Genomic DNA, 15304 nt, shown 5'->3' with positions numbered 1-15304 from the left:
ATATACTATAAATCGTAATCAACCCACTACTAATAAGGTGGTCGGTGGGTGTATAATCTCCAAGTAAATATATATTATGTTAACACATTATATCTTGCAGTGTTGATTTCTAAACAATTGATGTTTTCATGTAATGGATGAACAGTTTTTTTAATTGGTTATTTCATAATGAGGCAGATAATGAATAAAGCGTGTTTTTGGAACTGCTATGAGAGGTTGGATGATTTCCTCTCGGGGTACATGGAAAGTCCCGGGTTGTATACGGTGGATTCCGCTTTATATACTATATACTAGATTTGATGAGATAAAAGTAAATGTCAATGAAAGGGATATAGATTCCATTAGAGACGCGCTGAGGGGGGCGGCTGTCCCAGAATGCTGAGCCAGATGAAATTTATCAATAAAACATAGAAGGCGCATTATAAATATTGTATGTGGGAGCGTCCGGAGGGAGATATCAGGGGGAGGGCAGATCAAATTATATCCTCCAATCACAGCTGTGGTCGCCTGCCAGGATTCATCCTTATCTCCGTCCCATTAGAAGTCAGAAGACGGTGGGACCTCCAGCCTGGAACTCTTCCACAATCCCATTCCCAGAATGTCGGACAGCGAGGGGCTAGCTGTGGGTAAGTCAGAGGATTTATTTATACCTCTATGGATGGCTCATGTTAACCCTACATGAACAGTTCACATTACCCCCCCCTCTATGGACAGCTCACATTACCCCCCTCTATGGACAGCTCACATTACCCCCCCCCCCCTCTATGGATGGTTCACATTACCCCCCCACCTCTGCAGCTCTACTCAGGGCGTATGTCAGCACCACACAGGCCTGTTCAGAATACAGCAGACAGGAGCAGGGATCCATTAGGGAATACACACAGGAAAGGGGTGCAGCAGTTCCCTTATTACACGGGGTCCCATGAAGACTGTTAGGTCATGAAAGGTGGCTCACCATTGCTGACTCTGTTCTGTAATTTGTCTGATTTCTGAGTCACTGACCAGGAATAAGCATGCGGCAGGTGAAGGCAGAGATTCCCATATACATACATGGGCAGGTCAGAGAATCAGCATGGCAGCCAGGCAGATTACATTTTCAGGAGGAGGTCAGGGATGTATGGGATGAATGAATGTGATGGATGGATGGATGGGATGGGGTGGAATGTATGGGATGGATAGGACGGATGATTTGGATGGATGGGATGGATGGGTATGGGAATAGGATGGATGGGATGGATAGGATGGATGGAATGTATGGGATGGATGGGACGGATGAATGTGATGGATGGATGGGATGGGGTGGATGTATGGGATGGATGGATGGAATGTATGGGATGGATGGGATGTATGGGATGGGATGGATAGGATGGATGGATGAAATGTATAGGATGGATGAGACGGTTGATTTGGATGGATGGGATGTATGGGTATGGGATGGATGGGATGGATAGGATGGATGGAATGTATGGGATGGATGTATGGTATAGATGTAATGTATGGGATGGATGGGATGGCTAGATGGGATGGATAGGATGGATGGAATGTATGGGATGGATGGGACGGATGATTTGGATGGATGGGATGGATAGGATGGATGGAATGTATGGAATGTATGGAATGTATGGGATGGATGAATGTGATGGATGGATGGGATGGGGTGGATGGATGGGATGGATGGGATGGGATGGATAGGGTGGATGGATGAAATGTATAGGATGGATGAGACGGTTGATTTAGATGTATGGGATGTATGGGATGGATGGGATGGATAGGATGGATGGAATGTATGGGATGGATGTATGGGATGGGGTGGATGTATGGGATAGATGTAATGTATGGGATGGATGGGATGGCTAGATGGGATGGATAGGATGGATGGAATGTATGGGATGGATGGGACGGATGATTTGGATGGAATGTATGGGAGGGATGAATGTGATGGATGGATGTATGGGATGGGGTGGATGTATGGGATGGATGGAATGTATGGGATGGATGGGATGGCTGGTTGGGATGTATGGTATGGGATGGATGGAATGTATGGGATGGATGGGACTGTTGATTTGGATGTATGGGATGGATGGGATAAATAGGATGTATGGGATGGATGGGTGGGATGGATAGGATGGATGGAATGTATGGGATGGATGGGACGGATGAATGAATGTGATGGATGGATGTATGGGATGGGGTGGATGTATGGGATGGCTGGTTGGGATGTATAGTATGGGATGGATGGAATGTATGGGATGGATGGGACGGATGAATGTGATGGGTGGATGTATGGGATGGATGGAATGTATGGGATGGATGGGATGGCTGGTTGGGATGTATGGTATGGGATGGATGGAATGTATGGGATGGATGGGACTGTTGATTTGGATGTATGGGATGGATGGGTATGGGATGGATGGGATAAATAGGATGGATAGGATGGATGGAATGTATGGGATGGATGGGTGGGATGGATGGGATGGATGGAATGTATGGGATGGATGGGATGGATGGGACGGATGAATGTGATGGATGGATGTATGGGATGGGGTGGATGTATGGGATGGATGGGATGGCTGGTTGGGATGTATGGTATGGGATGGATGGAATTTATGGGATGGATGGGACGGTTGAATGTGATGGATGGATGGATGGGATGGGGTGGATGTATGGGATGGATGGGATGGCTGGTTGGGATGTATGGTATGGATGGATGGAATGTATGGGATGGATGGGACTGTTGATTTGGATGTATGGGATGGATGGGTATGGGATGGATGGGATGGATAAGATGGAATGGATGGGATGGATGGGACAGATGAATGTGATGGATAGATGTATGGGATGGGGTGGAAGGATGAGATGGCTGGATGGGATGGATAGGATGGATGGAATGTATGGGATGAATGGGAGGGATGAATGTGATGGATGAATGGATGGGATGGGGTGGATGTATGGGATGGATGGGATGGCTGGTTGGGATGTATGGTATGGGATGGATGGAATGTATGGGATGGATGGGACTGTTGGTTTGGATGTATGGGATGGATGGGTATGGGATGGATAAGATGGATGGAATGGATGGGATGGATGGGACAGATGAATGTGATGGATAGATGTATGGGATGGGGTGGAAGGATGAGATGGCTGGAATGTATGGGATGAATGGGAGGGATGAATGTGATGGATGAATGGATGGGACGTATGGGATGGGATGGATAGGATGGTTGATTTTTATGGATGGGATGGTTGATTTGGATGGATGGGATGTATGGGTATGGGATGGATGGGATGGATAGGATGGATGGAATGTATGGGAGGGATGAATGTGATTGATGGATGGATGGGATGGGGTGTATGTATGGGATGGATGGAATGTATGAGAAGGATGGGAGGGGATGGTTGGAATGTATGGGATGGATGGGATGGCTGGTTGGGATGTATGGTATGGGATGGATGGATAAGATGGGATGGATAGGATGGATAAGATGGATGGAATGGATGGGATGGATGGGACAGATGAATGTGATGGATAGATGTATGGAATGGGGTGGAAGGATGAGATGGCTGGATGGGATGGATAGGATGGATGGAAGGTATGGGATGAATGTGATGGGTGAATGGATGGGACGGATGGGATGTATGGGATGGGATGGATAGGATGGTTGATTTGGATGGATGGGATGGATGAGTATGGGATGGATAGGATGGATGGAATGTATGGGAGGGATGAATGTGATTGATGGATGGGTGGGATGGGGTGTATGTATGGGATGGATGGAATGTATGGGATGGATGGGACGGTTGATTTGGATGGATGGGATGGATGGAATGTATGGGTATGGGATGGATAGGATGGATGGAATGTATGGGATGGGATGTAAAGCTTATATATATGTTTGGATTAGGAAACAGATAAGGCAATCCCATCTTTATATGAAAAGATGCATGTCAGTAAGAGAAGAGTGAGAATACAGAGACCCAAAACCCTCTTTTACACTGCGTTGTGGTGACCCACTGCTTTGACCATCTACGGTGACCTCTTGTAGGTGCTTTCCTTGGAGAAGCGATGTAGGGGCCTCAGCTTGTAAGCCAAAGACTCATGGAAGGGTGTCCCAGTCGACAGAAGAGGAACACTAGTCTGGAGGGGGTGGCGGCAGGTCCTCGGGAGCTTGGTACAGATTCACATAATGTACTGGCATGCCAAGGCTAGGTCAGAGAGTCTTGGTTCTGGCAGGGCAGCTGTCCTGATAGTGACCAGGCTGCCCACAGCCAAAACAATGGCTTTTCAAGGTGGGTGTTGCGGTCCGCTGTGGGGGGATCAGGTGGTGTCGTAGTGGGACCCGGGGGGGGGTTGATGCTGTCTGGGGTTCATCCGACAATGGGGAGGTATGAGGTGGAGCTGGACACCCTGGGAACTCGGGGTGCTTCAGTGGGGGGCTTCCGCCATTGTGTTTTGATCAAGAGGGTCTCATCCGCTAAGGCTACAGCTTCCTCTAGGATGGCAGGTTTTCGCTCCCACACCCACTGTCGGAGCGCAGGGGGCACTTGAAACAAATTGTTCCTTCAGGGCAGCCTGTTTGATCCTCTCGGGGGAGGTGGCCTGGGGTATCTGAGTAAAGGAGGCATCATACAAATGCCCCTCCCCCACACTTTTCACAGATTTATTTGTATCATTTATCATTTTCCTTCCACTTCACAATTATGTGACACTTTGTGTTGGTCCATCACATGTAGCGGTGTAGTTGCCACTAGTAACAGATGATCCACCAATTCACCCCGCTGCCAGACTTCCATACATCACTTCCAAAGACAATGAACAGTCCTTTTGCTTTTTTTTTTTTTGTTTTATTGAGGGGGTACGATTTGGATGGGAAAGGGTATATGGGATGCCCATGGTACAATTCGATTGCCATCATGTCTTAGAAAATCCTCAAAATAAGCATATTCTTTTTGAAAGCCTGTGGCGTGCTAAACAGACTCAAAAAAACTTCACTCGGTGCATAAAAAATGTGCACTCACATAAAGAGTGACACAGAAAAGTGCAGACGGGTACACAAGTCCTCTAAAATCAGAGGGCCTTGTCCTGAATCCCCCGGGGCGTTGGGCTCCTGACAGGGACAAGGACACTTAAAACTTGGTCTTTCTGGCGGAAACTAGGCAGACCCCGTTCTTTGGAAGGTCTGCGAAACAGACCCACCCAAATACTAGGTGAGGCTCCCCCGAAGGGAGACCCCAACCCTAAGGAAGAGGGCGAACTAAGCCAGAAGGCCATGTCCACCCCCTCCCCCGACTTTCAGGGGGAGTTTCTTCCCTGCCCCTCTGCTTCAGGAGTTCTTTACCAACGACCGTGTGATTGTAAAGGCATTGACAATGACTGTGTAGAGGCAAAGTTCCTTCCCAGCTATCCCTGGGCCTCCTCCTGCGATCGATGCACCCCACCCCCTCAGATGGGGGTGCCCTCCTGCTGCTGCCTAGCATGCCATCCTCCACTTCACTCAGCCGACTTCCCCCTCCTCAGCTTATATATATATATATATATATATATATATATATATATATATATATATATATGCCCCCTGCCAATACCAGTTGGGGATAAGCATAAGCTGCCTGCCACTCCAGTTCCAGGCCCTGCCCCTCTTCTAGAACATTCTCCCTAGAAGCAGATGATCACACCCACTGCTACTCTGACCACTCCCAGCCCCCCAGATCAAAACAGACAGGCCTACCTTGCACTATATGCCTGCCTAAATTTACCTGTGCTGACAGTTCCTAGTAAAACTCCATTAGTAGCACCTACCTATTGGCAGAGGCATAGTTGCCAACATTGTAAAAAAAAAAAATTTTGGACACTTTTTTGGTAGTAGGTGGAGTCGTGGTATAATTAGGGGGCGGGGCATGCGTTTATAGATGTGGCATAGGAAAGGGCAAAAATGTGGCGCGCCGTGGCGGAAAATGGGCGTGGTGTACGCAAAATAGTGGGTGTGGCTTACATGGGGCATGGCTCAAAGGGGTGTGGTTAGAGTCTGAGATGAATGCGGGATGGAGAGGGAAAGGAGGGGGATGGAGAGAGGGAAAGGAGGGACAACAGCCCCCCTGATCCTACACCACAATAGCAATATGTGTTTTCCAGAGTCTGACAATCAGCAGATAAAGATACTCCAAATACCTGGTGTTGGCGCTTCAATCATCCCGGCGCCATGATTGTTATGGTGTCAGGATGATTGAAGCGCATTATTTCTATTATCACATTGTAATATAAAATGAAATCATTCAACTCACCATAATGCAGAATCAGTGGGAGCCATGAGCGCGTCACTAGCCACGTTGCCTGCCACCAGATGCCATCAGGTGTCCCAAGCGGAGTCTGTCCTTACATCAGGTGCCCAATCAGAGGTACCTTCCTCACATCTGTGTCCATCAGTGGAGCCCCTCCCTACATCTGGTGCCCCTCTGACATTCACAGACCGCCCCCCCCCCACAGACCGCCCCCCCCCACATCCTGCACAGACCTGCCCCCACATACTCCACAGACCGGCCCCCACATCTCCAGACTGGCCCCTGATATACCACTGGCCCCCAACATCCACAGACTGGCCCCCGACATACAACTGGCCCCCACATCCACAGACTGGCCCCCCACATCCACAGACTGGCCCCCGACATACCACTGGCCCCCGACATCCACAGACTGGCCCCCCACATGCACAGACTGGCCCCCCACATGCACAGACTGGCCCCCCACATCCACAGACTGGCACCCCACATCCACAGACTGGCCCCCACATTCACAGACTGGCCCCCGACATTCACAGACTGGCCCCCACATTCAAAGACTGGCCCCCGACATACCACTGGCCCCCACATTCACAGACTGGCCCCCAACATCCACAGACTGGCCCCCCACATTCACAGACTGGCCCCCACATTCACAGACTGGCCCCCGACATACCACTGGCCCCCACATACATTCACAGACTGGCCCCCGACATCCACATACCATGACTGTCACTGGCCCCCGACATCCACATACCATGACTGTCACTGGCCCCCGACATCCACATACCATGACTGTCACTGGCCCCCGACATCCACATTGACAGACTGGTGCCCGACATGCCGTCGTGGCCGCGTGGAGACATTTAACTGTGGCGCCGCCCACCGCCCTTTACACTGACACAAACACACACTAGCAGAGGGGGTGGGCGGCGCTACAGGGAATGTCCCGGGAAATTGGGGACAGTTGGCAACTATGCAGAGGGTGCTGCACACATAAAATCCCAATAAAATACATTTATGTTTTTGGCTGTAACATGACAAAATGTGGGAAACTTCAAGGGGTATGAATACTTTTTCCAGGCACTGTAAATCTTCTGCCAATGTCTGGGAGTCGTCTTCCCTTCCACTTCCTGAACATCAGCAGATTATGGAAGCTTTAAATAAGTGATGGATTAGTGGATGTAACTCAACCTCTGTGTTTATGTGCCGCCTATGGGGGAGACATAGAAAGGCCAAGCCGGGCTAAGAGACCGACAGAAGGGAGGATTTCTAATGTCAGCTTTGGTTAACCAGTTACCGACCAGCCAATGCAGTTATACTGCGGCAAGTTGGCGAGGCTGCGCCAATCGATGTACTGGCTTTTGAAGGCACGTGATCATTTTTGTGCAAACCAATCACTATATGCGCTTCTTTCAATTTGTTTTTAACCACAAATATGTAGAAGAATACATATTGGCCCAAACTGATGAATTCGTTTTTTTCTATATTTTTGGGGATATTTATTATGGCAAAAAATAAAAAATATTGTTTTCTTCCAAAATTGTCTATCTTTTTTTGTATATAGCGCAAAAAATAAAACCCACAGAGGTGATCAAATAGCACCAAAAGAAATCTCTATTTGTGGGAAAAAGGACGTCGCTTCTGTTTGTGTACAGCGTCGCACGACCGCGCAATTGTCAGTTAAAGTAACGCCGTCCCGTATCGTAAATAAAATGGCCTGGTCATTAAGGGGGTAAATCCTTCCGGGGCTGAAGTGGTTAGATCTCAGTCACACTTTACTTTTACACCCCAGGAATTAAAAAAGGCAAAGCTGCTGCGCATGCTCTGTTAGACCTCAGCTTGTTCTCTTTCTATTCGGATGACTCTTCTCTGTCCTGAGGCTGCTGTGAGGTGCACTGTACAGCAAAGTCTGAGATTAGCATCTGCCAGATTGTCCATTATAGGAAGTCCTGGAAGACCATTGTAGAGGACAACGTCACTGCAACTGTCACCCCGAGCCTCCATCTTCTTCTCCCATCCTCCCTGATGGGGTGCCAGAGTAGGTCCTTCATCCATCAAGTCATCTCCAGAATCCCTCTGTCCACTCTGTGTGGAAGCAGTGGTCTCTCTGCAGAGATCTGTGACATAACAATGATTATTGGACAGAACTGATCGATCGGATCTCAGGACTGGAAGCTCGATGCTTTTTTAGCAGTAACCTGATGAAAATCTTAAACTGAATTAACAATAGATTAACACATCAAAATGGCTTAGATGTGTCACTAACCACCCCTCCCCCTCCCCCGTGGTCTCCAATCTGTTATGAGCTGAGATGATCCAAACTCCATCAAGTGCAGGGTGGGGGATGGGTGGTAGGCGACTTTAAGCTGCTCCATCATCTTACTAAAAGCGCCGGGGATTTCTCACGAAGAGTTCAGATTGATCCTTCAAATGGAACAAATGGATCCCTAATGTGCAAATCAGAAGATGAGTGAGTAGAATCGATCAATACTACACACCACTTGTGTAGCTTTCCCTATAGCGAGCGATTTGTTCAATCTCTCTAGTTTTGTCGGGGAAATTCAAATATGTGATCTGCGTAATCAATTTCTCTTGCGCTAATATGCGCACTTTTCAGCTCTTCTATATAAAGCATTGTGAGACACGGCCGCTGTTCTGGGTGACAATCGGAGAGAAGTTCATTTACAGGACTATTCAGCCAATCAAGGCCAGGCATTCATTCAAGGAGGAGTTATACAAATCTCAACCAATGGAACAATGACTAGGGGAGTATGTGGGCGTGTCAGTGCAGACCATTTTGTACAATGTCCCGCCCTTTGTAACCCACATGTAGTGAGATTGGCGCATCAGAAATCGTGAACGCAGCAAACGCACGCACATTCCCGCTTCTACCATTGGTGTGAATCCAACGCATAGCCGGATTGTACGACCATCCCTGTGTATGGGAGACTATCTGCAGGGACACACTCATAGTCCCTCCATGTGCTGATCACACACATAGAAAGACATGAGTCATCTAGTCCAGTCTAGTACAATCTACTAGTCCAGTCTAGTACAATCTACTAGTCCAGTCTAGTACAATCTACTAGTCCAGTCTAGTACAATCTTCTAGTCCAGTCTAGTCCAGTCTAGTACAGTCTACTAGTCCAGTCTAGTACAGTCTAGTACAGTCTACTAGTCCAGTCTAGTACAGTCTAGTACAACCTAGTACAATCTACTAGTCCAGTCTAGTACGGTGTACTAGTCCAGTCTAGTATAATCTACTAGTCCAGTCTAGTACAGTCTAGTACAATCTAGTACAATCTACTAGTCCAGTCTAGCACAATATAGTACAATCTAGTACAATCTACTAGTTCAGTCTAGTACAATCTAGTACAATCTACTAGTCCAGTCTAGTACAGTCTACTAGTCCAGTCTAGTAGTACAATCTACTAGTCCAGTCTAGTACAATCTAGTCCAGTCTAGTACAATCTACTAGTCCAGTCTAGTAGTACAATCTACTAATCCAGTCTAGTACAATCTAGTCCAGTCTAGTACAGCCTAGTACAATCTAGTCCAGTCTAGTCCAATCTACTAGTCCAATCTAGTCCAATCTAGCTATTTTCAGCCACTTTGAATAGAGATGTTTACAAATGCATAGTTCCAGATGGGGCCGGACAGGAGCCCAGGGTGGGACACATGGGACTGGCAAGGACAGTGATGATTTTAGGTGGAGCCTCAATGAGGGGGTCACACTGTTCCAGCCACCGGGTAAGGAAAAGGGGCGGCCATCCTCATCCTCGGTGACACTGAGTCTTGGGGGGTCCCGGAGATGACATTTCATTTTCCAGAACTTTGCCTTTTGTGTTTGTAGCTCCAGGCAAGTCCTAGTATATGGCAATGGGAGTATTCTGGAATAGGATTATGGATCGTGTCCTGGATGGTGGACTATCCAGGTGGGGGCAGATGATGGTAGGGGGGGGGGGGTGAGAATTAAAGAATTGAGTAGGATTGGACCCCTTAATCTTTTCCAGGAGCCCCACAAATCAGAGGCTCCTTCTCAGTCATCTAGTTCCCTGTAGGAATTGTGGGAGCGGATGGTCTTCTATGGCCGGGGTGTCAAACTCAATTTCATTGCAGGCCACATCAGCATTATGGTGGCCCTTAAAGGGCCGGTTGTAGCTGTAATACCAGATGTCCAGAAAACTGAAACCCCTTATATTAGATTACATCAAAGTGCACCCCTTACGTTGTGCTGCTTCCAGGAAGAAGTGAGGGGCGGAGCTGAGAAGCAGAAAGTGCAGGGTCTGGAAGAGGACCAGAGGAGAGCTGGAGTCCACTGCCAGAGTCTGCTGAATGATGATAGGGGTGTGTGGCTGCAGGATCTGTAGAAAGAGTTTTGTCCTCCTCTCTGCTTCTGAGGTGGGGGCGGTGACAAGGGGGTGCCGCAGCTGCAGGAGAGCTGTGAGGGCCGCATGAAATGGCCTAGTGGACCCCCGGCCTTTGTGTTTAACACATATGTTCTATGGGGAGTGGGGGGAATCCAAACCATGGGCTGGATGAATTACAAGATACTTGTCTATTGGAGCTCCTGCTGTGAGAATATCACCGCAATATATTCCAGGCTGGAAAACTGAAGACTTAGATCTAGATCAGGACAATCCCCCATTCTTTGTATAATGACACAGGGGGCGGGGCAAACCTCCTCCAGTAACATGACACACAGGTGTATTCAAATTTCCAACACTAGACCGTCTTTAGGGGGGGCTCCTGGAGAAATCTGTCAGGAAAGGCTGGCTGGGGACAGTGGTCCATCACCTGTCACTAGGCGCATGTGCGTGTGCAAGAACTACAGTTTCCTGAAGACTGCCTGATCCATCCTCTGGCTGTTGATCCTGCCAGGCACTCGTGCTACCTTAGACTCCCTTGCCTCCTGTCTCCACTATCAGGGGCCACGAGTTGGGGATGCAAGAGAGGTCTCCTTCTGCATTCCGAGCTCACCACTAGGTAGGTGACAGTATCAAGCAGCCATGTCTGAGTCTGGCCAGGGAGCCGCTCCGTTGGATGAACTATTTGGCGAGCCTGACCCAGGCAGTTAAGAGTCTCCAAGAAAGCTACTCCCGTCTGGAGGAACGTGTTCAAGCTCTCTCTGCTACTACCCAGGGGTCACCACCCACTTCTGCCAACATGCCTGCTCCACCAGCAGTAGTGATGTTACCCTCCGAACCTCGAGTGCCTACGCCTGAGAGATTTTCTGGTGAACGCAGCAAATTCAGGACCTTTCGCAATTCCTGTGTGCTCTACTTTGCTCTTCAGCCATGGACCAAAGTGGGTTTTGTAATCTCCTTGCTTCAGATGAGCCACAGCTCTGGGCGCATCGCCTTCTTGAACGAAAAGCTGATGAACTTTCCAACCTGACCACATTCTTTGATGCTATGGCCCGAATCTATAAGGACCCTCGGCAAAAGCAGAAGCTGTTCTCCATGCATTTCAACAAGACCGCAGGGCCGCAGAGGACTATGTTGCAGAGTTCAGGCATTGGAGTGCAGATACCCTCTGCTACCTGCCCTCCGCTACCAGTTCCAGTTGGGTCTGTCTGACCCCCTTAAAAATGCCCCAGTAGGGGTTCCTCAGACCTTGGATGGACTTATTAACCTAGCCATACAGATCGATAGATGCCTACGTGGACGCAGGTCGGAGAGAACCGCAGGTCAGACACGTCAAACCTGGATGTTGCCAAGAGTGCCCAGCTACTCCAATACTATGCCACCAGCTCAGCCTGCCCTTACTTCAGATGTGCCGGAGCTTAGGCAGCTGGGTATGCTATGCCCTATACAGTGCCTTGCAGAAGTATTCACCCCTTTGCTTTTTACCTATTTTGTTACATTACAGCCTTTAGTTCAATGTTTTTTTAATCTGAATTATATGTGATGGATCAGAACACAATAGTCTAAGTTGGTGAAGTAAAATTTGAATGAATGAATGAATGAAATACTTGTATAGCGCACAATGCGAACTGAATCGCCTCTAGGCGCCGTGGCGAGCCTTGATCATCTGCTAAAAGAGGAAGGTCTTGAGTTTTTTCCTAAAAGCCAGGTGATTTTCTTCCAGGCGGATGTTGATTGGTAGAGCATTCCATAGCCGAGGCCCTTGGACAGCGAATCTCCGATCACCCTTGGATTTATACCGGGCTTTGGGCACGAGGAGGAGGTTTTTGTTTGCTGATCGAAGACTGCGGTTTGGTGTGTAATGATTTATTTTCTCCATTAGGTATTGCGGAGCTTCTCTATGCACGCATTTGTGGGTGAGACAAAGGGTCTTGAACGTGATCCGATTTTTTACGGTTAGCCAATGTAAGCTCCTCAGTGAAGGAGAGATGGATTCCCAGGTTTTTTTTCCTGTTATCAGCCTTGCCGCCGTGTTTTGGATCAGTTGTAATCACGCAAATTGATATTGTGGTAATCCTATGTAAAGCGAGTTTGCGTAGTCCAGTCGTGAATTAATGATTGTTCCAACTACCACTGCTTTGTCATTCTTTGGGATAAAAGGGAGGAGTCTGCGAAGCATGCGCAGCAGATGGTGAGATCGACTGACTACAGATCCTATTTGCGCATCCATTGACATTTGTGCGTCTAAAATAACCCCGAGACTCTTCGCTTTGGTCTTTGGGGAGATAGTCTGCCCAAAGACGGTTGGTGGAGACCAGGAGGTTTTGGTTGCGGGCTTATGATTTGGGTGTAAGATAAGAAGCTCTGTCTTTGATTGGTTCAGCTGGAGGGAGTTGGTGGTCATCCAGTCCTCTATTGATTTGAGGCAGTTTTCAAGTTGTTGTTGGTGATCTTTTTTTCCATTGATCCGGAAATAAAGTTGCGTGTCGTCAGCGTAAGAGTGGAAGCAGAGATCTGAGCATCTGATGATTTGAAGGAGTGGGCGAATGTAAATGTTGAAGAGAACGGGTGACAACGGAGAGCCTTGAGGGACTCCGCAGGTGACTGCCCGAGTTTCGGAGAGGAATTTTCCTAGTTTCACTGTCTGTGACCGATTTCCTAGGAAGGATGCGAACCATTGGAGATCTATGTCTTGGACTCCGGCTACTTCTGTGAGGCGGACGAGTAGAGTATTGTGATCTACTGTATCAAACGCTGCACTTAGGTCTAGCAGTACGAGGAGACACGGCTCTCCGTCATCTGCTGCTTCGAGGGCGTCATCCCAAATCTTGAGGAGAGCTGTTTCTGTTCCATGACCCGGGCGGAAGCCTGATTGCAGCGGGTCCAGGAGTTTGTGAGTATCCAGGTGAAGTTGTAGCTGATGTACTACAGCTTTCTCCATGATCTTAGAAATGGTGTTGAGGCTTGTAATTGGCCTACGGTTGTTTGGATCCTGAGGGTCCAGGTTTGGTTTCTTGAGTAGAGGTTTGACGATGCCTTGTTTGAGGATGCTGGGAACAATCCCTTCGTGGAATGATCGGTTTATGAGGTGGGTTATGGTTGGAGCCACGATGTCGGAGCATTCTTTCAGTAGTTTTGTGGGGATGATGTCAATAGGTGAGGTACTGTCACGCAGTTTATTAATGATGTTTTTTGCGGTGTCTACGGTAATTGGGGATAGTGAAAATTTTGGCGGTTGCGTAATGTTGGTGCAGACATCCGCTTTATGTATTTGCTGGCTGGGGTTGGATGTTTTCTTCTGACAAATTGTTTCCCTGATGGTTTTGACTTCATCGATGAAAAAATCCGACAGTTTGTCACAGTAATCCTGGGATTCGCTTTCTGGGGGTTCTAGGCACACCGGATTCATTGATTGATTAACCAGTTTAAACAGTTCCCGTGGTTGGTTTGCGGCCGTTGAGATTGTATATGAGAAGTGGTCCTTTTTGGCTTTGAAGATTGCTTTCCGATAATTCTCTGTGAGACCTTTGTAGTTAAATAGGTTTTCCTCGGTGGGATTTCTTCTCCATGTTCTTTCCGCTCTTCTGCGTTCTTGCTTTAGTACGGAGAGGGAGCTATTAAACCATCCAGCATTTTTCTTCCTGATGAGTGCCCTGCGTTTTGGTGCTACCGAGTCTGCTGATTGCAGTAATGCCTTGTTCAGGGAGTTGAGTGTTTCTTCCGTAGAGTGGTTTAAGGTTATTGTAGATATCTTTTTGGACAGAGTGGTTTTGAAGGCTTCGGAGTACAGTTTTTTATGCGATCTGGTCCAGTGCGTTGTTACAGGTTTCCGTTTGGCGTTGGTGATGTTGGTAGCGATTTTGAATTTAATGGCGTGGTGATCCGTCCATGGCAGAGTTATGTTGTCGAGTATGTTGACGTCGATGTTCTGTTTGAAAATGAGGTCCAGGGTGTGTCCTGACCCATGCGTGGGAGTCTTTATCAGTTGCTGTAGACCCAGTTCTTCTAGTTGATTGATGCAGGCAGTCGCGGTGGGGTCTTTAGGCTCGTTTGCCCAAAGGTTGAAATCTCCGAGTGCCAGGAAATTTTTGAATTTTAGGGTGTGCATTGCAAAGGATTCCGTGAGGGGTGAAAGAAGATTGGACTTTGGTCCCGGTGGTCTGTAGCACAGTAGAATATGAGTGGTGTCATGGGGTGTTGGTTGAAGATGTAGCGTCAGGGTTTCCATAAAAGGAACTGGGTTCTGAGATGATGGTTTAGTGAGATCCAGGTGACCTTTAAAGATCACTGCTAGGCCTCCTCCTTTTTTCCCTATCCGGTGTTCGGTTAGGATCCTGTAGTTTTCCGGCACCAATTCGGTGAGGATGGTGTTGCAGTCAGAGGTTAACCAGCTTTCGGTGATGAAGAGGCAGTCTACATTGTTCTCGATGATGAAGTCGTGTACTTCCAGTCTATGTTTGACTGCAGACCTGGTGTTAATCAAGGCGCAATCTAATTGTAGTGGTCGAGTAGATGTCTTCCTGTGGTTGGGAGCTGCTTGTCGTCCGGTTTTTAATAGTTGTTCTCTTTGAAGTATTTTTTGAATGGAAGATGGCAATGTGGTGTTGATGTTCCTTAGTCTGTGCAGAACTTCAGCTGAGTATTTGAAGTAGCACATGGTT

The 15304-nt window shown here is 48.0% G+C and overlaps 1 protein-coding gene across 1 annotated transcript in view; it reads left to right on the top strand.

The window, feature by feature from the left end:
- Positions 1 to 509: 509 nt before the first annotated feature.
- EML1 (EMAP like 1) overlaps positions 510 to 15304 on the top strand; it is a 157118-nt gene continuing 142323 nt past the window's right edge. The window contains exon 1 of the mRNA XM_077474694.1: positions 510 to 626. Within this exon, the coding sequence (XP_077330820.1) occupies positions 599 to 626 (28 nt within the window). The 5' untranslated portion in view covers positions 510 to 598. The remainder of the gene's footprint in view (positions 627 to 15304) is intronic.

Source organism: Lithobates pipiens, unplaced genomic scaffold, assembly GCF_037356315.1.
Source record: "Lithobates pipiens isolate NorthernLeopardFrog02 unplaced genomic scaffold, aLitPip1_a1.2 Scaffold_120, whole genome shotgun sequence".
NCBI classification, from domain to species: domain Eukaryota; kingdom Metazoa; phylum Chordata; class Amphibia; order Anura; family Ranidae; genus Lithobates; species Lithobates pipiens.
This window is presented reverse-complemented; position numbering and strand designations above follow the sequence as displayed.